The 18,832-nt window shown below is 53.4% G+C and overlaps 9 protein-coding genes across 9 annotated transcripts; 4 read left to right on the plus strand and 5 right to left on the minus strand.

The window, feature by feature from the left end:
- Window positions 1–71: 71 nt before the first annotated feature.
- Window positions 72–4,390, plus strand: MAA_04580 (Tetratricopeptide repeat-containing; the record flags this gene model as incomplete). Its single annotated transcript, XM_007822676.1, has 2 exons — window positions 72–190; window positions 241–4,390. The coding sequence occupies 2 exons, from the start codon at window positions 72–74 to the stop codon at window positions 4,388–4,390; spliced, it is 4,269 nt and encodes a 1,422-aa protein (XP_007820867.1).
- A 149-nt stretch (window positions 4,391–4,539) lies between these two features.
- MAA_04579 (RecQ mediated genome instability protein Rmi1) lies at window positions 4,540–5,292 on the minus strand (the record flags this gene model as incomplete). Its single annotated transcript, XM_007822675.1, has 1 exon — window positions 4,540–5,292. One exon carries the CDS (start codon window positions 5,290–5,292, stop codon window positions 4,540–4,542), a length of 753 nt encoding a protein of 250 aa, XP_007820866.1.
- A 260-nt stretch (window positions 5,293–5,552) lies between these two features.
- MAA_04578 (Vps51/Vps67-like protein) lies at window positions 5,553–6,474 on the plus strand (the record flags this gene model as incomplete). The annotated part of the gene is made up of 2 exons (XM_007822674.1): window positions 5,553–5,978; window positions 6,073–6,474. 2 exons carry the CDS (start codon window positions 5,553–5,555, stop codon window positions 6,472–6,474), a joined length of 828 nt encoding a protein of 275 aa, XP_007820865.1.
- Window positions 6,475–6,656: 182 nt separating this feature from the next.
- On the minus strand, window positions 6,657–7,903 carry MAA_04577 (UPF0135 protein; the record flags this gene model as incomplete). The annotated part of the gene is made up of 3 exons (XM_007822673.1): window positions 6,657–7,336; window positions 7,405–7,568; window positions 7,629–7,903. 3 exons carry the CDS (start codon window positions 7,901–7,903, stop codon window positions 6,657–6,659), a joined length of 1,119 nt encoding a protein of 372 aa, XP_007820864.1.
- Window positions 7,904–8,270: 367 nt separating this feature from the next.
- Window positions 8,271–8,688, plus strand: MAA_04576 (BolA domain protein; the record flags this gene model as incomplete). Its single annotated transcript, XM_007822672.1, has 2 exons — window positions 8,271–8,355; window positions 8,459–8,688. The coding sequence occupies 2 exons, from the start codon at window positions 8,271–8,273 to the stop codon at window positions 8,686–8,688; spliced, it is 315 nt and encodes a 104-aa protein (XP_007820863.1).
- Window positions 8,689–9,088: 400 nt separating this feature from the next.
- Window positions 9,089–11,636, minus strand: MAA_04575 (adaptor protein (AP-1) complex beta-adaptin large subunit; the record flags this gene model as incomplete). The annotated part of the gene is made up of 5 exons (XM_007822671.1): window positions 9,089–9,724; window positions 9,785–9,961; window positions 10,025–10,593; window positions 10,660–11,297; window positions 11,407–11,636. The coding sequence occupies 5 exons, from the start codon at window positions 11,634–11,636 to the stop codon at window positions 9,089–9,091; spliced, it is 2,250 nt and encodes a 749-aa protein (XP_007820862.1).
- A 1,166-nt stretch (window positions 11,637–12,802) lies between these two features.
- On the minus strand, window positions 12,803–15,527 carry MAA_04574 (uncharacterized protein; the record flags this gene model as incomplete). Its single annotated transcript, XM_007822670.1, has 3 exons — window positions 12,803–14,425; window positions 14,483–14,845; window positions 14,898–15,527. 3 exons carry the CDS (start codon window positions 15,525–15,527, stop codon window positions 12,803–12,805), a joined length of 2,616 nt encoding a protein of 871 aa, XP_007820861.1.
- A 453-nt stretch (window positions 15,528–15,980) lies between these two features.
- MAA_04573 (Translation initiation factor 3, subunit 12, eukaryotic) lies at window positions 15,981–16,957 on the plus strand (the record flags this gene model as incomplete). The annotated part of the gene is made up of 2 exons (XM_007822669.1): window positions 15,981–16,144; window positions 16,423–16,957. The coding sequence occupies 2 exons, from the start codon at window positions 15,981–15,983 to the stop codon at window positions 16,955–16,957; spliced, it is 699 nt and encodes a 232-aa protein (XP_007820860.1).
- Window positions 16,958–17,309: 352 nt separating this feature from the next.
- Window positions 17,310–18,597, minus strand: MAA_04572 (PDCD2 domain protein; the record flags this gene model as incomplete). The annotated part of the gene is made up of 2 exons (XM_007822668.1): window positions 17,310–18,401; window positions 18,478–18,597. 2 exons carry the CDS (start codon window positions 18,595–18,597, stop codon window positions 17,310–17,312), a joined length of 1,212 nt encoding a protein of 403 aa, XP_007820859.1.
- Window positions 18,598–18,832: the final 235 nt, after the last annotated feature.

Here is an 18,832-nt window from a genome sequence, read left to right on the forward strand (position 1 = left end):
AACTTGTGTCATTTTTTTAAGGCACAGTACTATAATATCGCGGGGCATAAGTTGTCTCGGGACCGACAACCATGTCAGGCGCCAAGGCCACATTGAAGGCCATAAACGATGCTATCCGCGGCCAGGATTATGACGGCGCCATTGAAAAGGCAAAGGAATTAATAAAGAAGGATCCAAAGAGCTATCACGGGTGAGTCTGCACCCTTTGCCGTTTCTTGGGGTGGGAATTAACTGCCCAAGCCTTATTTTCCTGGCCTTTGCACTGGACAAAAAGAATCAGCTTGTCGAAGCTGAAAATTTCTACAAAAAAGCTACAGAGTTGCGTCCTCAGGATGCCCAAGCATTCCAAGGACTGATCAAGGTGTACGAGAAGCAAGGAAACCAGAGATTGGGGGAGTATCAAGCTGCCGTCGTGAGCTTGGCACAGATTTTTCACGAAGCAGAGGACCTGTACAAAGCCCAAGATGTTGTGGACAAATTTGTCGACTTTGCCAGGGTCAACGGAGACAAGCTGCAGTATGCCGATGCTCTCTGGATCCAGCTCCCTGAAAGTCCCCTGTATCCCATTTTAGAAGGGCGATTTCCACAGCCAGCAAAGACTTATGAGACCATTGCACACATACTCGAGGATTTTGAAAAGAAACGGATCAATACCCTGGTTGGCGAGCGCCGTACGAGATTAGGAGCGAGACTCAGCGAGGTGAAAGTAGAGGTCAAGAGGGAAGTTTATGCACAGAGCAAGTTGGAACCCATCTACCGCCAGCTCATCAACTGGACAAGCAATGATGAAGTCAGGCGAGACTTTGAGGAGAAGCTCCTACAATATTGCTATGACAGATTACTCGTCACCGCTGCCGGGCCTGTAAAAACACAGGAGCAGGCCAAGGTTTTCGGTCTTGCAAACGACATGGTAACCATCAAACATCCGTTCAAACTCGCGTGGGATATTGCAATAGACTGGCAGGATGGTAAAGATATCAAGGACTGGGACGCCGGCCTGCTTCGAGATTACTGCACTTTTTTCCCAGACAGCGACCTGTACAAAGTCATTACAGCCTTCTTGACAAGCAATTTTTCACCCTTTCCCCCAGAAGCTAAAGCAGCAGAAAATACTAGAGCGTCCTTAAATAACGTTTCGGATGATAGCGAAGATGATGAAGATGGAGGTGTTCCTATCGCGTACGTTCCGTTAACTGACGAAGACCGTCTGATGATGATCTCAGAAGGTATTACTGGTAGTGAGTCTGTATTTGCCTACAGGCTTGTTGGAGTTTACTTCCTGCAGATGGGAGAGTACGAGAACACGGTTGAGTGTATGAGGAAAGCTAGAGCATTTCTTGACAAGGAGCGGGCCAGGGTTGGGATTTCGTATGAGAACACGGGTGACGCATATGCCTTGTGCCTTGCGACGTCTCTGGTTTACTTCCAGAGCCCCAGGCATCACCAAGAAGCCAAGGAGCTCTTTGAAAAAGTTCTTGAACGGGATTCAACCTCAACTTCTGCCCTCATTGGAGTGGGCCTGATTTTTGAAGAAGAGAAGGAGTACGATCAAGCCATTGACTTCTTGGAGCGTGCTTTGAAACGCGACGCCTCTAATTTGCGAGTCAAATCCGAGGCTGCTTGGGTCAAGGCGCTGAAGGGAGACTGGAAAACTGCTAAACACGAGCTGTCCGAGTGTTTACCGATCTTGGAAGAAAAGATCGCTCTTTACAAGGAATTGATGGCAGATACTCAGTATCGCATTGGCTGCTGTATCTGGAACTTGGACACGAGTCGACAAGCTCGAAAACAGCGCAAAGGGGACTGCGCGTATGCATATTGGTTGAGCGCGTTGAACAACAACATGAATCATGCTCCAGCGTACACAAGCCTCGGCATATTCTACAGCGACTACGCCAAAGACAAGAAGAGAGCGCGTCGGTGCTTCCAGAAAGCCCTTGAGCTCTCAGCGGCCGAGGTAGTCTCTGCTGAGCGGCTGGCGAGATCTTTTGCCGAGGATGGAGATTGGGAGAGGGTTGAACTGGTAGCCCAAAGAATCATCGACTCGGGCATAGTGAAGCCGCCGCCTGGTTCTAAAAGGAAGGGGATCAGCTGGCCATTCGCCGCGATGGGAGTTGCCGAACTGAATAAGCAAGACTTCCACAAGGCCATCGTCTCCTTTCAGGCCGCTCTACGACTGTTTCCAAATGATTATCATTCCTGGGTCGGATTAGGTGAGAGCTATCACAGCTCCGGCCGATACATTGCTGCAACCAAAGCCATTGTGAATGCACAGCGTTTAGAAGAACATCTAGGAGACGGTATCTCCGCCGATACATGGTTTACGAAGTACATGCTTGCTAACATCAAGCGTGAGCTTGGCGAATATGACGAGTCGATAGCTCTCTACAATACTGTTATAGAGACTCATCCAGAAGAGCAAGGTGTTGTTATTGCACTCATGCAGACGATGGTTGATAACGCATTGACATGCGTCGAAAAAGGACTCTTTGGGAAAGCCGTGCAGCTCGCAACTGATACCATCGAATTTGGAAGCAAAACTCCTGCAGATGTCAAGGAAACGTTCAACTTCTGGAAGAGCATCGCTGATGCCGCTTCGGTGTTTGGGTCTGTACAGAGCCGCGTCGTCGATTTCCCAGCAAGTCAGATTAAGGAGTTATTGGAGGCTAGTTACCAAGAAGCTTTTGAACTGCTTGCCAATGTCGACAAGGTCGGAACTGACGTGGTATATGCCAAGGGTATCTATCCCAAGGATGAACAGCTGGGTGTTGACATGACACGCTGTATTCACGCCACGATTCTATGTTACAAAGAAGCTATCCACGTTTCTTCTGGAGATGTACACGCACAAGCAGTGGCTCATTATAACCTGGGCTGGGCAGAATACCGTGCTCACGCTTGCCTGCCTGCCCAGATGCGAAGGAAGCCTAGCAACTATATCAAGGCCGCTGTCAGGGCTTTGAAACGTGCTATCGAGTTGGAAAGTGGCAATGCAGACTTCTGGAATGCTCTGGGCGTTGTCACGAGCGAAATCAACCCAGCTGTCTCACAACACGCTTTTGTCAGAAGCTTGCACTTGAATGAACGCAGCCCCGTTGGGTGGACGAACCTTGGCGTCCTCGCGCTTCTATCGGGAGACACTAAGCTGGCCGATGAAGCCTTCACCCGGGGACAGTCTGCTGATCCTGAATATGCGCATGCTTGGCTCGGCCAGGCGTTCCTAGCCCTCCTATATGGAGATGTGAAGGAAGCCAGGGGGTTATTTACACATGCCATGGAGATTGCAGAGGCTTCCTCGGTACCGACTCGCAAGCACTACTCGTCTTCTCTTTTCGATCATATCTTGACAGCTCCTGCGAACATGACGGTGGCTTCGCTTATCCAGCCCTTATTCGCACTGAACCAGATTCAAAGTATGCTTCCACAGGATCTTGCTTCGGGCCATTTGTCATGCTTATTTAACGAACGAGCACGGGACAGTGCCAGTGCGGTCAAGACGCTGGAAAAGCTGTGCGATGTGATTGAGGCCGACTATGAAGCAACAGAGTCCAGAGAAAGTCTCGCAAGATTCACATTGGCACGAACTGATCTCGCAAGAGCATACCTTGCCGCAGGAGAGTACGCCAAGGCCGTCGAGTGTGGCGAAATGGCCCTAGGTTTAAGCAGTGATGATGCTGATAGCGAGCTCACTGGCGAGCAGCGGAAGAAGGCTCGACTTTCATCACACCTGACGGTGGGCTTGGGACAATACTACCTGGGACAACACCAGGAAGCTGAAACATACTTCGAGGAGGCCCTTGAAGAATCGGACAATAATCCGGATGCAACATGTCTTTTAGCACAGGTGTTGTGGGCACAAGGTACCGAGAAGTCCCGGGACAAGGCTCGTGAAGTCTTATTTGAAGTGATTGAAAGACAGCCGGACCACGTGCAAAGTATTTTGTCACTGGGCGTGATAGCCCTTCTAGACCAGGACGAAAGTAGTCTTGAAGCCGTTGTCGAGGAACTCCAGGGCCTTCGCACAAACGACAAGGTCAGCACGACGGAACAGTCCCAAATTGGTGAAGTGCTTCGCGCCGTGGCGGGCATGGCGGAGGGCCACACACAGCAAGAGGTGGTACAACAAGTACAAGAGGATATCATGTTGTACCCTCACCTCCCACACGGCTGGTCATCTTTAGCAGAGGCAACAGGGGACAAGTACGCTGCGCAAATGGCACTCAAGGTTGCGGCTAGAGGCATTCCGCCCAGGGGTATCTTGGAGGCTCAAGATTTAGCAAAGGCATATGCAGGCACGGGCAAGGCAACTGACGCCCAGAAGGCTGCGTTCTTATCGCCGTGGGATGGATGTGGATGGACAGCGTTGAAAGTTGTGACTGACGGAATATAAACAGAAGCATGTGGCTCGGCGATGGTATTTGGACAGTGTCTAGTTGTGAAGCAACCATGGGTGCTATGTTAGATGAAGGGATATGGAAAATGTTTGGGGTATCTTGGTAAGAAATCGATACATGAGAAATCAAGTATCCTGTCATCCTGTCATGTTGTCGTTGTCGTCGTCGTTGTCGTGTGCGCATTGCCAGCCCCGGCAGCTTCCTTTAGCCTCGCCATTCGCCCATTCATCCAGGCGTCATGCCAGGCGTCAATCTTGCCGCCCAGCAAAACGCAATTCTCGGGAGTCAACAGCACGGTGCCGCGAGCAACGGGCGTCCCAGCCCTGAGCAGCATCTTGCATCCCATGTTGGTCTTGCCCACCCCTATGCCATCTATCCTCGTCAGCTCCACGGCGTACACCCTCGCCCCTTTGCAATCCTGCAAGACGAGACGATGCGTGGCCTTTTTGGCGGCAGAAACAGGCGGCCGCGGCCCCGTCCCCGTTCCTCGGGCTGCCAACGACTCGGCCGCATCCGCACTCTCCTCGTCGGCGACGCGAATAATTTCCCTTCCGCGCGTCCTCTCGCCCCTCTCAATGGCTTCCATCTCCTCGACCTGCTCCCAGCGACTGAGGCTCAGGTTCTCAATGTCGACGACCTGCACGTGCGTGTGGTGGCGGAGCTTGGCCTCCTTGACATTGGCGCTGTCTGTGCCGGGGGGCAGGGGGCAGAGCTGCGCGCCGTCCAGGTAGGAGCTCGACGTGAGGTCGGCGGCGAGCAGGCGCGCCTTGGCGGTGGCCACGAGCGAAGGCAGAGGCGGCTGTGGTGAGCGGGTGGTGAGGCTGGTGAGGAGGGACTGTGACGGCGGCGGGAGGCACTGGGATGTGATCGATTCCAGCAGCTGGGCGGTGGTGGCCATGGCTGTGGATGTTGCCGGCGAGGAGACGACGTCTCTCGAGTGCACATATAGAAGCGAGCTCGATGCAACGGGGCGAACATGAATCTGGCGAGTGCTAGCTGGGGCCACCCGCCAACGACTCGGCGTCGTTCCTGCAGGTCGACGGTGGAACCTGGCTCCCCCCACCAAAACCCGAAACCCAAACCCCCGGGCTTCGGCAACGTCATGTCATGTCACAGCCTTCAACCCATCTCCTATCCACACGCTCGCCACGCGGCACCATGTCCACGATAGCCTCGCCGCGCGACCCGGCAAACCCCCTGCGGCGTCTCCCCTCCGGCACGCCCACCTCGTCCGGGCGGCCGTCGCTGGAAACGGCCCGGTCGGGCGTGACGTCGCCCGCGCCCGACGCACCCTCCCAGCCGCTCCCAAAACGCTCCAACCGCGCCGCCCTCCGCGAATACTACAAGCTCCGCGCGCCTCGCATCGAGGTGGCCGGCTCCGAGGTGCCCGCCAGCGACCTCGACGCCCCGGACTTCAACGCCGCCGAGTACGTCGCGCGCGTCGTGGGCAACAGCGGCCTGGAGGACATGCTGCGCCTGTACACGCAGGTCGTCGCCGAGGTCAGGGCCCTGGACGCCGAGAAGAAGGCCCTCGTCTACGACAACTACAGCAAGTTGATTACGGCGACGGAGACGATCCGCAAGGTAACAAGCGTCTCTTTCCACTCTTGGGGGAAGGCGAGGCCAAGGAGAGAAAAAGAAAAAGAATGAAACATGTTGCTAATGCCGTGAGAGCTAGATGAGGGCGAATATGGACCCGCTGAACCCCATGGCGTCGACGCTCGACCCTGCCATTGCACAGATATACTCGCAGGCATCGTCGATACGAGAAAAACTACGCGAGTCCGTGCCGGCGCCCGATTCCGAGGAAGGGAGGCGGAGGGCGGCAGAGCTGAGGCGGCAGAGGACGCGGGAACTGGCCGTCGAGGCGCTTGCTACGCCGCAGAAGCTGAGGGATCTCGTCAAGGAGGGCAAGGTGCAAGAGGCCAAGATGCAGTGGGAGATGCCCAAGCGCCTATTAGTAGCGTGGAAGGAGACGGGTGTCGGGGGCGACCATGTACAAGATGTCATTGATGAAGGGGATGCCGTTTTTAAGCCAGTGCCGGATTTACCGCAGAGGACTTCTAGAGATGATCGGTAGTCTTGAACATGGCACACGACGACGTGAACTCTTTTGTCCCTCCCCCTCTGATATGCTCTCTCTGTCTCTCTCTCTCTCTTTTTTTTTCCGAATCTATGCTACCAGGTGTAGCCCTTGGCCACAGTCAGCTGGCTCAACATCCATCTTGCAATCCCGCAAATTGAAGGTACTGTCTAGCCTCCCTAACCTAGATGGTCGACGTTGTAAATGGTAAAAGGATCCTTGTCAAACTGGCTCAAGACCACTTGAGCTTCTGGAACGGCCTTCTTTAGCTGTTCTTCCAACATTGGCCCGAGAAACTTTTGCAAGTAGCCCCTCTCCGAATTACTATGAAACACTTGCACCAATGTTCTTCCTTGCTGGATGGCCCTCAACGCCGAATGGTGGCTCGTTTCCCCCGTGACCAACAAGTCGACGTCTGCCTTCTTCAGGACGTCATAGCCACTGCCCGCGCATACGCCAAAGCTTCCCACCGTGGCGGTCTTCATGTCCGCGCCTACAGGGCTGGCAACCATGACGTATTTCAGACCACCGAGCTCAGAAGCCAAACGCCTGAGAATCTCGGCCAGAGAAACAGGGGCTTCAAAGTGGCCCACGGCGCCGTAGCCCGCTGGGGAGTGAGATTCAGGGGCTGCCGGGCAGGGAACAGCCACGGAGCGCCTGCTTGCGTGCGGACCAGCTACAATGTCTGCGAGCCAAGTGTTTAAACCCTTGGGGGCCGCGTCGACGGCCGTGTGAGGGCAGTAGACAGCAACTCCGGCCTGGGCCAGACGTAACAGTGTCGCTTGCTGGGGGTCGTCATTGGTGATGGACTTGAGCCCAGAGAATATGAACGGATCTTGGGGCTGCCATGTTAAAAGTACTGGACACAGAAAGGGCCTATATGCTTCTTCTTCTTCTTCTTGGGTCATGACCGGAGACAACACTTACGGTAGCTCACAATGACGCTGACATTTTGGCCAATCGCATCCGCAGCGACCTGCCAGGTGAGATCGTTTGTCACCAGAACCTTGGGCTGCTTGCCCTCGGCTTCTGAATTGCCAACCAGGAGACCGACATTGTCCCATGACCTATCTGCCAATTCCTCAGGATACCTGCAGGAGAAGAGTTAGTGCCTGAAACCAAATGCCATCAGGAGACGTGCCCGGGCGTACAGCGTCCTCATAGCGTCGACGACGGCGCGGGTAAACTTGGATGGCTGGACCTGCCAAGCTCCCCATGCCCCGGTTTCGTTCATCTTGCAGCTGGTGCAGAACGACGTTGCAGACCAAGCAAGTAGCTTTGCGCCGTGCCCGAACAACGTCGAGGCCTGTGTAGCTCGACGGCTGAGCAGCGATGATGGGGGGGTCAAGGATGCACGCGAGTTGAATCGAGCGAGGCTTCGGGCGGTGGTCAATGGGCAGCGACGAGACCGTACAGCTGTCCTCATGTCAATTTCCAACCCTCAGCAACTCATGCAGGCGATGGGCGATGGCGAGTACGAGTGCGAGTGCTCTGCAGAGCTTGAAGCTTGCTGCTTGAAACTGCCAGACGACCAGGCCCGACTAGGGTTAGTCCCAGCAGATGGAGTCAGCAGTCCGGCCGCGGCGCCGCCTGGCGTCTCTGTACGTCACCGCCCGACACGGACCCCAAACTGCAAGTGCAAGTGCAAGTGCAAGTGCAACTGCAGCTGCCCCGCGGCCAAGTCCATCTTATCAATCCCATCTTTTGCGACATCGCTCGTCCGCCCGCAGCGTCCACGACACCAAACCACCCTGACTTGACGCGTGCGCCAACCCTCAGGATCCCATGTCACCATGTCCCAAATAACGGATGCCAGCATACGTGACGCCATCACGCAGCGTCTAGGGGCCACCCACGTCGAAGTCACCGACATGTCTGGTTCGTAAAATGCCCCTCCATCCACCATCTCGCGACAACTTCCACCTCCCATTCTTGTTCTCCCCCCCCCCCCCAAAAAAAAGCTAACTGGACGGGCTCATAGGCGGCTGCGGCCAAGCATTCACTTGCCTCATCGTCGCGCCCCAGTTCCAAGGCCTCAACTCCCTCAAGCGCCACCGCCTGGCCAACGCCGCTCTCAAGGAGGAGATTGCCGCCATCCACGCCTGGACGGCAAAATGCCAAACGCCAGACGAGTGGGAGAGGGACAAGGCCAAGGCGGGGCCCCCCATGGACGGCACTGTCGGGGGCCACGTCCAAGGCACGAGTGCGTGATTGCGGAACGAGTGCGTGATTGCGGAACGAGCGCGGGATATGGCATTTTATAATTACAGGCTGGGGTTCCTTGGCGTCTATTGCGCCCGGCCGAAATACCATGTGGATAAAAAGGGAAGAAGACGCCATGTCATCGGGACTGGGGGGATTGGATCACAAAAGGTTCGAGGAAACTGCCTACATTAGATACCTAAAGCACGTATTTTCGTGAGAATTGCACGAGTGCAAAAATTGCCCAACATTGCAAGTTAAGCCAACTTTGCTTCCAAACCAAGATGCTTCTTCCATTGACACTTCCGTGGATCTATAAACGGTGCGCCTACTGCTTTCCCAGGCAACCTCTTTTGTTTGAGAAAGAAAAAAATTTGAGTAAAAAATAAAACTATTACAACTACCCTCCTCACAACAGCCCCAACAAATCATCGCTATCCTTTTGTTGCGTCTGAGTGCTGCTGCCGCCCTGCGCATTGTTCAGCTGCATCGCCGCGGGGAGAGGCTGGCTCGAGTTGCTGTCGCCAAAACTTAGCCCGTCAAACCCGCCCATCAGGTCGTTGATGCCGCTACCAGAGCTAGGTCCTGCTGCACCTCCATTGTTGGTTGCGCCTATTGGAGGAGCGTCGAACATGCTCATCATGTCCGCCATGCCACCAGATGCGGCACCACCGGCTGGGCTCGCCACTCGGTCGGGCGTCGCTGACGCGCTTTGCTGCTCGTGGGATGCCGGTGCCGCGCCATCAAAGTCGATGTCAAGCAAGTTCTCAATGTTGTTAGAAGAAGCGCCAGGACCAGCGCCGTTGGCGGCTGCTGCGGCAACAGACGCCGCGATGGGATTGTCAGCCGCATTTTGTCTTTGTTCTTGAATTGCGGCTCGCTGGATTTCGTCGGCACCGAATCGTCCTTTGCCAACAAATGACTCTGGGGGTTTGTGGTATACCGAAGCCAAAGTGGACAGCTCTGAGAGCAGCTGTTCCAGCAATGACGGCGGCAGCGTGGTCATGGTGGTGGAAATGGTAGGCTTCTGGGAGAGAACAATGTTCTACGTAAAAAGTGTCAGCTGAATCGAATAAACTAGCACTGTACCAGGGACTGAAGGTACCTTTGCAACGTCCAGGTCGCCAGAGAGCAGGCGCCAGTAAACATAGGCTCTATCTCGGATGTCAGGGTTATCGTTCTCTGCAGTAGCAGCCTGCAAAACTTTCTGCACAAGTCCTTGAGTGTTGCTAGGCTTCTTCAGGAAGAGCTTCACCACTGCAGTGAGTATTTGTAGTTGTGTCTGAATTCGTTGTTAGCGTGACTTTCGAAAACTAATCAGGTTCCTAGCGGCAGATAAACGTACTTGAGTAAACTCCTCCATAAAGCCCTCGACGAAGCTCTCAAGAATCTGGTCGGCGTTGCTAATCTTCTCAGCATACTCGCCAACGATCCAAATAAGGGATCCTCGAGCCTCCGGCTCGTCAAGTTCGTCGATATGTTCACACAGCGTGGGGATCACACCCTCGTAGCCGGGATATTTCCGCAAAATGTCCTTGACGACCACGATTACTTCTTGCACCACATAGTTTACCTTGGTGGCCAGCAAGTCTTCCAAGGCTTGCACGCACTTGGCGCTGGCCTCCTCAATCTTGATGGCAACCTGCCCGATAGCCTTGACAGCGCGGCGGACAAAGTCCATATCGACTTCCAGAGCATATTCCTTCAGTTCGGCCAGGAGCTGTTCATAATTCTTCTCGTTTGCTATCCGAACCATAATCTCGAGCTTTTGGAGCTTAACGTAGGGCGGATCGTTGTACTTGCAGAAGAAGACCCGGAGCTCTTTGCTAAGGATATCGGGCTTGGCTTGAAGTAGGAGATCAATGTTTCGTAAAGCGACATATTGAACCTCGGGAGCCGAGGCCACCAAAGTCACTATAGAAATCTTGGTTAGTGGGCCATATAACCACGTACTAGCCAGGTCAATATTGCAACACGTACCGAGGGGAGGTCCCATCTTCTTGAGCAAGGACCGAACCAGCTCCGGATTGACTGCCTTCATATGAATAAAAACGACCTTGACAGCGGCCAAGACAACGGCAGGGTTGACGTGCTGGAATTGCGGCACTACTCGTTCACAAATGTGTTCTGATTCCTTGACGTCTGAGGCTGGGTAGTCGGCCAGGGTGGTGAGGATGGTGATTCTTCCCCACTCTGTACATTCGTTGAGCGCCATGAGAAGCTTCTTCAGAGTTGCCGAGGTCACGACCAGCGCTCTCGTCTCGGGGGCGGTCTCGCTGATTTCAGACAAGGCTTGCACGGAATTGGCGACAACCATGGGGTTCGGGTCACCAATCATCTCTTGGAGAGTCTCTAGGAAACCGTTCTCGATACACATGGTAGGGTTGAGGTCGAACAGCTTGGCGACACAGATGGCGGCTGTCTTTCGCACGTATGGAGATTCGTCTCGTAACGTTTTCCGCAACGGTTCTTCCATGTAGTCTACCATCTTATCAACTCGAATGCAACCCATGGTTCGGATAGCGAGCGCTCTTATTAGAGGATTCGGATCTTCTGAATCTTGAACAAAGGTGTTTACAGCAAGAATGCATAGGTCTGGATGTGACTTGGCGTAATTCCTGTGCTATGGTCAGCCTCCTGTGGTGTCGACCCTCCCAACATGTTTTGGGCCACGGGGCGTATTCGCATTCGACCACCCCAGCGCCAGGAAAACAATAGTGTACATACATGAGATAAAGATAGACGAGCTTCTTCTGATCAAGGTCGGCCGTGGCAATGTTCTTCAAGACGTCCGGAAACAGGGCAGACACATCCTTGCCAAGGGTCATGGCCATGATGGTCTTTTGGATGGACTCCTTCCGCTCATAGGCATACTGGGAGACCAGACCAGCGCGGAGCTCAAAGGTTTCGCCCTTTCTGGGAGCGGCGAATGCGCCGCGAATGCGATTCACCGCCATGGTCGATGCCGTCGAGGGGTCGGGAGAGGTTGGAGGGGCAGAGATGGAAGCGGTCGTGGTATGGCCGTACGAGTGACGACGGCGTGTCGTGCGTTGGCCCAGGAAGCTGCGGCAGGCCTGTGGTTCACGGCTCGGGGTCTCTCTGTATCAACAAGGCATCTGAGAAGCCCGACAACTGGCTATGGTGTCGTCTGGTGCAGCCAGCACTCAAGATGCCAGTGCAAGGACAGAGTTGGGGACGATGGTGCGTGAGCCGTGAGCCGTGATCCACTGGCATTAGTTATTAAGTTTACGGCACCAAGTCAACTTGGAAGTTATGTATGTACTCTGTAGCTCCAGGCACTGGGGCCAGAAACACATGCACCTTGTTGCGCCCATTGGCCATTGGCGTCCGGACTGGCGCTGGAGCTGGGGACAAGCGTCAACATTGAACAGATGTCGACAAGGCCTGGCGACTTCACGGTAGGCTTGGCTTCGTGCTTCCCCTAAAAATTAACGGGTACGAGGCTCCACCTGGTCTCCACCCAGTTGTTGCTGCACCCAGTACAGGGTACCTCCAGTTGACCTTCGCCTGGCGCCTGGTGCTGATGGTAGGCTTTGCCCCGCTAAAAGGAGACTCGAATGCTGGTTCGATCCACCAACAGTCAGTGCCCAATCTTGCGTCTGCAGTTGTGCAATTGGCGCCTGGGTTGACCCATCATCGACATCAGAGCAGTCCAGCACCAAGAATCACCCCGACATAGGGCTCAGCATCGAACCGCCGCAAAATGGTCCGGTCTCTCAGTAACGCCGTCTTCAAAGTATACCGCTAATAATATTCAAAAGGCAAATTTCCCCAATTTGAGGCGCCTCTTCATCGAGTCCCGGACGGACGATGAGGAGAGAGACGTGTCCCGCAAAGCTGTGAGTGCACACATGAATGACGACGAAAGAAAAGAACCCAACTAACAAACCTTAGTTTTATAACGCAGTGCTCTTCATGGCATCTGTCGCTGTCTTCAGTTTGATAGCACAGAAGCTGAACGCGGGAAAGTAAAGGTTGCAGGGATATAATGCACACATGATACCAACGAATGCTAGGCGACCATGTATAACACAAGATGAGGATATACCCCAAATAAACGGCTTAATTGTTCTGTTTGCGCTGCACAAAGTAGACACATGATTCATTCATCCTCCATCTGCTCTAGCTCTCCATCTCCTCTCCCGTCTGGTGCCTCTCGCGGGACCGCCTTTGCCTCCTGTTTCCTCCACAGCCCGGCCAGGAACTCATTCGTGCTTGCTTCTTCCAGGCTCTTGTCGTCCCGTTTCTTGAGGAACCGCGGAAATCTCAAACTTAAACCTCGTTCATCACTGACAAGGCCGATAGCCGCCGTGTAAGTCGGACTCAGGGTAATATCTGCAAAGGCCATTTCCCACACCTCCTGAGGCTCAAACCAGACGTCAGGCATGGGGCCAGAGTACTCGATGAAACTTGGCATCTGCGATCGTGTATTCTTGCGCTCTCCACTCTCTTCGCCGTTGTCGTAGAACTGCTTCATGGCCTTATAGAATGTGTCGGTAAAGCCAGACATGCATTTGCACACTGCTTCCAACATGCCAGTCTCTTCGTTGCGAACGGCAAGAAGAACTGGCGACCACCACTTTGCCTTTCGACCTTGTCCGTGCCATCCTGCAATCGGAATCAAGTCCAGGGTATCAAAGCTGGAATTGTAGTCTTTCTTCACTTTGAGCCATGAGTCGAGCCGCTTGTCGGGTTCGTATGTCGCGAGGAGGGGCTTTCGTCGAGAGCCCGTCTTCTTCTTGTCTCCCTCCCCCGCTGCTGTTGCGCCATTTCCTTTCTTTTTTGCTTTGGATTTTGACTTTGGTGTCGAAAGCTTCTCTGTTTCCTCGGCAGCCGGCCCCTCTTGGTCGCCCAAGTATGGAATATCAACCAGGTTGTCAAGAATTTTGACCATGATTCCTTCGCATTTGCTCTCCGTGGCCGACTTGAAGAATTCGAGCACCGTTTCGGAGTCACTGGACGTCGCATCGAGGCTTTTCACCCAGGTGAAATTGTGCGGCACCTCGGTGAACAGCGATCGAAGCAACTCTCGTCGTTCCCTAAATGGACGGTCCAGCAACGGCTGCCCGTTCAGGAACATCAAATCAAAGGCAAACAGACAAACATCAATCTTGATGCTGCCGATTTCCACATCCTTTCTCGCCCGGTTGGTCAAGGTCTGAAAGTTCTTGAGCTCGCCAGTTTCTCGATCCACTGCGACCACCTCGCCCTCCATGATAAAGCTACTGACACCCTCTCCACGGATCCTAGGAACCAATTCTACAAGATCGGGATATTTGTCCGTCATAAGTTCTAGGTGTCGTGAAAAGATTGACACCTTTCCTCCATCGTCGCAATGCACCTGGGCCCTTTGGCCATCGTACTTGTATTCACAGGCAAAATCTCTTCCTTGAAGTTTCGTCAACATTTCTGACAAGTCTCTGGTAATGCTGCCCAACATGGGTCGAAGCGGAATGTGCAGAGCTAGTCCGCATCTAATCAACAACTCGTCTGATATTCCAATTTCCAGAAGAACTGGGATCAAATCGTTGTAGTTGGGCCGTCGTGCAAAGCAGGCTTTGACAGTTTCCTCGGCTTTCCCCCAAATCTCGGCCAGCTCTTCTTTCTTCAGCTTGGAAAGTTCAGTGATAGACAGAGAAGAGTAGTCTGCACCAGGAGGCCGAGATAGCAGAAAGGCTCTTGACAGAGCAATGAGCATGGTGGTTTTCACGGCGCCAATTCTTAGCTACTAGCAGCATTAGCAAGGTTTTGGCTTCGCTGACAAAACATCGCAATGACTTACATGCTGGCAGAGCGTCCGCACAATGAAGCGACTCTCCTCTCCACCCCTCGCATCTTGCAATAGTCTATCCACAATGCGCTGTTTCGCCTGTGCGCTTCCCTGTCCTTGAGAGCTAGCAATTTTAACAAGGTCCTGATAAACGCATTTGATCGTAAGTGGCTTTGGCTTTCTCAGTGTGAAGCTCTGCTTCTTTTTAGCCTCAAAGGCTACATCGCCGGCATCACCGTATTTGTCATAGATTGCCTTGAGTGATCTATTGTCCAAGCCGCACACTTGCTTTAGAGCCTTAGATATTGCAGAACCCCCCAGTCCCAGTTCCAGGGATATATATGCTGGCGATATAGAATTCGTCGCCAACCATACCTATCGCTTGTTGAGTGGATGCTTGAAATCACATGGGAGTAGAGCAACTTACGGCTGGCAGGAGACTTGAAGGGTCTCCTTCAATTAGCAGTCGAAGGCAATTGACAAGCGTATCAACTATTTTAATGCGGCTCGCCGTGCTGCTGACGAGGACGAAACATCTGGTGAGCAAAGAATAGGAGGCGTTTCCACCTTCAGCTGCCCAGTGCTCCCTCAACAAGTCGAGATACTTTGATGGCTGAAATATTAAAGGGGGCTCATCAAGAGGGATGTTGGTAGTAATAGCATCCTCGGCCATTCCTGTAGATTGCAACGTAAGAGTATCCTCCTTTGAAGCAGGCAATTCGGCCTCTTTTGTCACACGAGGCTCTAACTCGGGTTGGGCAGCCGGCGAAGGTTCATCGATTGCCAGATTCGAAGCCGGTGAAGTGCTTCGAGTATTCTCGGTTTCATTTTTACTCTCATCTGCTACTTCTTTATTCCATTCATCTTGAAGCTTACGGGCCAATTCTTCATCTGTTAGTTCCGTAGATGCCAAGTCAGGCACGTCAGCGGCATCTGCTGAGGAAGTGGCTACGCTGCTCTGTCTTTGCTTGGCAAAAAAGAACTCTAAACCTCTTGTCGATGGTCCATGTTGCTTTCCGCCGGTATTCAGCTTCCTCTTTTTGGACGGACTAGACATTGTTCTAGATTGTCTGGCCACAGATATCTATAGACGACTTGTTAGTTTCAGCTTGAAGAGGGGAGGAGCGCGCCCAGCGAGTTGAAAGCCATAGTCAGCGCAGAAATAGCGTACTACATCATCATCCCATATCCATCTCGTCAAGTTCCTTCACAAGTCAAAGAAAAAATTGCAGTGTTGCCAGGGTCATGATCGTGAACGCGTGTCGGCCTGCATACTCTATGACGTTCCAGTCGCGAGACCACGTGACGGCATCGCCAAGGTCATACCGAGCAGGTGCTCCAAGTTGTTGTAGCGGCACACAAGCCCCATCTCCATACACTAAGCCCCTTTGACGCCCACAACCGACCACCCTCACACAACCCGTCGAAAACTTCCCTCTGCCCCACCATCACGAACCTCTCCACGACATCAACCCCCTCAAATACCAACATCCGCATCAATACCGGCAAAATGAACGGCGAAGACCCGCCTGAGAGGCCTGATTACATTACCAACATTATCAACGGCCTCGAGCGCTACAACCCTGAGGCCGTCGGTTCTCTCGAGACATATCTGCAAGAACAATGTGAACAGAAGTTTTGCGACTCCAATGCCAACCGAACCTTGCTCAAGCTGTGAGTCGAAAATTCTCCCCTCAATACCAACACGACCGGGACTATTTTGCGATTTTCATAGCTTTTTTTTTTTTTTTTTTGGGTCCTGTGGCAGTTTAATGATGACTATTTGTCAACGTTTCCTATTACCTGACAGCGACGAGAGCGATTAATCTCATGCACATGAAGTCAGCATATTAGCTCTGACAACTGCCTGCAAACCATGTGCTCTGCGAACCTCAACATGCCTTTTTCTCGCGAGGAGTACCAGCTAATGCTGATCTTGCCCACCTACCTAGGTACCAGCTCAACCCTGACCGATTGAAGGATGAGATCGTCACCAACATTCTCGTCAAGGCCATGACCCTCTTTCCCTCCGCGCAGTTCTCTCTTGCCCTCCACCTGATCAATCCTTCAGCGGCCGCGACCGGCGAACTCCACGAGGCCCTGACCAAGCTCCGATCATTGAACTCGCAACTCGAGGGTGCTCAGTATGCCCAGTTCTGGGCCTCCGTCGACGGTGACGACCTGTGCGCTGACCTGATCGCCGATATTTCCGGCTTCGAGGACATGATCCGACTCCGTATCGCCCAGCTGGTTTCCCAAGCTTTCCGTGAGCTTAAGCTCGCCCACCTTGAATCCTGGCTCGGGCTCAGCGAGGACGCTACCCGCAAGTTCGTCACCGATGTCTGCGGATGGACAGTCGACGGCGAGGGCAGCATCAAGATTCCTTCTAATCCGGATAACGAAGCTAAGAAGGCCGAGATTCGGGAAGATGTGAACGTGGAGCAGTTCGCAAGGGTAATCCGGCGATCATGGGAGGAGACTGTGTAAGCTATGTCATCAAGGGGGGCGGGGGGGCGGTATCGAAGCCCCAGGGTGAACGACGCAAGAGAGTCGAAAACGTTACGGGACATGATGCAAGCATGATGGGCCACACGATGGGGGTTCCCTTAAGACCATGAGGGTTACGGTGGGGTGGATAGAAACCAAAAAGAAGGGAAAATTTTCAATCCAGGCGTTACATCGGACATGTCATTGAGATAGCGGTATTGAGATCGGAGTTAGCATATAACGCAGATCTATGAAACCACCTGCCTGAGATATTCGTGACTCGCCGAGCTCTACCCACAGCTCACCATATGGCAGTTCGCATCCTGTCTATTCAAGTCGTACTGTATTCAGGCTACTTTTGCTTGGTAAGCTCCTCCCATTGCACCCCAGCCCATTCCTCCAGATATCCAGCCTCGTCCTTGCCTACATGCCCAGGCACACAGTCCCGCTCACAAACGCCAACAATAATAGTCCCCCACTCCATTCCTTCCAGGCTCAGGTCATCCGCTTCCAGCTCCGCGATGGCATTCGGCGTCAGCTGCACCTCAAACGTCCTCTTGCCGCCGCAGTTTGGGCATCCAGGGATCGAGCCCTTGGATAGCTTCTCTCCCACAGCATCTGTCCTTGAGTAAAGGAGGGGCGTCCCTGCAAACTCGTAGCGGATGACCTGGTCTGGGTTCTGGGCAAGACGATCCGCAAATTTTTGAAACGCAGCGTCCATGGACGACTCGAACGCCTCGCGGTCCAAAACGGAGACCGTCTCCGGCGCATCTGCCTCCTCTATGCGGGCATTGTCGGGGATCTTGGTTGATGTCGGCTCGAGAGTTTCGTAGTCGGCTTCTGCTAGATATAGCGTTGGATATGGCTTGGGCTGGGCCGAAGTCTCTGGCCACGGCTCTGGAGGAGGCGGCGGACCGGCGGGTGTTGTGCCCAGCGATAATGTTTCAGCAAAGCTCTTGCTGAGTGTGGCAGGTTTGGCATCTTTCTCTGCCTCCTTGGGGGTATCTTTTTTCTGCTGTCCGGAGCTGAATGGGTTGCCAGAGCTCCCGGCGCTGCTCGAGGTGCTGAACGGGTTCGCGTTGCTGGAAAACGGGTTGGCTCCTGATCCACCACCAATACCCTTGCCTCCAAACAAAGCGTCACCCAAGGCGAGGCCGTCGTTATTAGGTCTTGTCTCTTGCTTCTTTGGCTCTTCTTCTGCCTTCGCCGCCGAAGCTGCTGGGGTCTCGTCTCCCCAAATTCGCACCCCTCGCAAAGCTCGAATGCTTCCCTGCTTGCGACGGCAGGATTCTCGCTTGCAAGCAAACACGTATAGTCGTCGGTCGTGGCCAGGAAATCTCTCTGGTAATTCGGCGTTCAATTGAAGAATGAGAACCATAAGGTCTTTGCACACTTTGCACCGCGCAAGAGCTGCCGAGGGTGGCTTGTCGGCTTCCAACCATTCCTTATCCAAATGTCAGTCGATCATGATTCATCTCAAGGCAGGGCGCAAAGTCTTATATTATAGCAGAAGCACTTACAGGTATGCCGCCTAATTTGCTGATAGTCTCATCTTGCGAATCTTTAGAGGCATATCCCAAGAGAACATTAGTCTCTGTAAACTCCCCTCCATCTGAAGAATCAGAATCGTATGAAGTCATTGTTGCAAAGTCTTGCGTGTTTCGCAAGGACTCTGCGAGAAGCTGATATCGATGGTGGGGTCAAGAATTTTTTGGACAAACATTGAAAAGGAAGCTAGTCGACGCGGGGCTATTTGGCATGACTGCGGGCAAGTGGTCCCGCCACTGTGACTCCAACCCTCGACTGACTTGACATGCCACAGAAATACCCCATGAGCGCAATGTCGTGCTCACTGGATATGAACAAAGACTTGTT

Source organism: Metarhizium robertsii (genome assembly GCF_000187425.2).
Source record: "Metarhizium robertsii ARSEF 23 chromosome Unknown MAA_Scf_1, whole genome shotgun sequence".
Taxonomy (NCBI): domain Eukaryota; kingdom Fungi; phylum Ascomycota; class Sordariomycetes; order Hypocreales; family Clavicipitaceae; genus Metarhizium; species Metarhizium robertsii.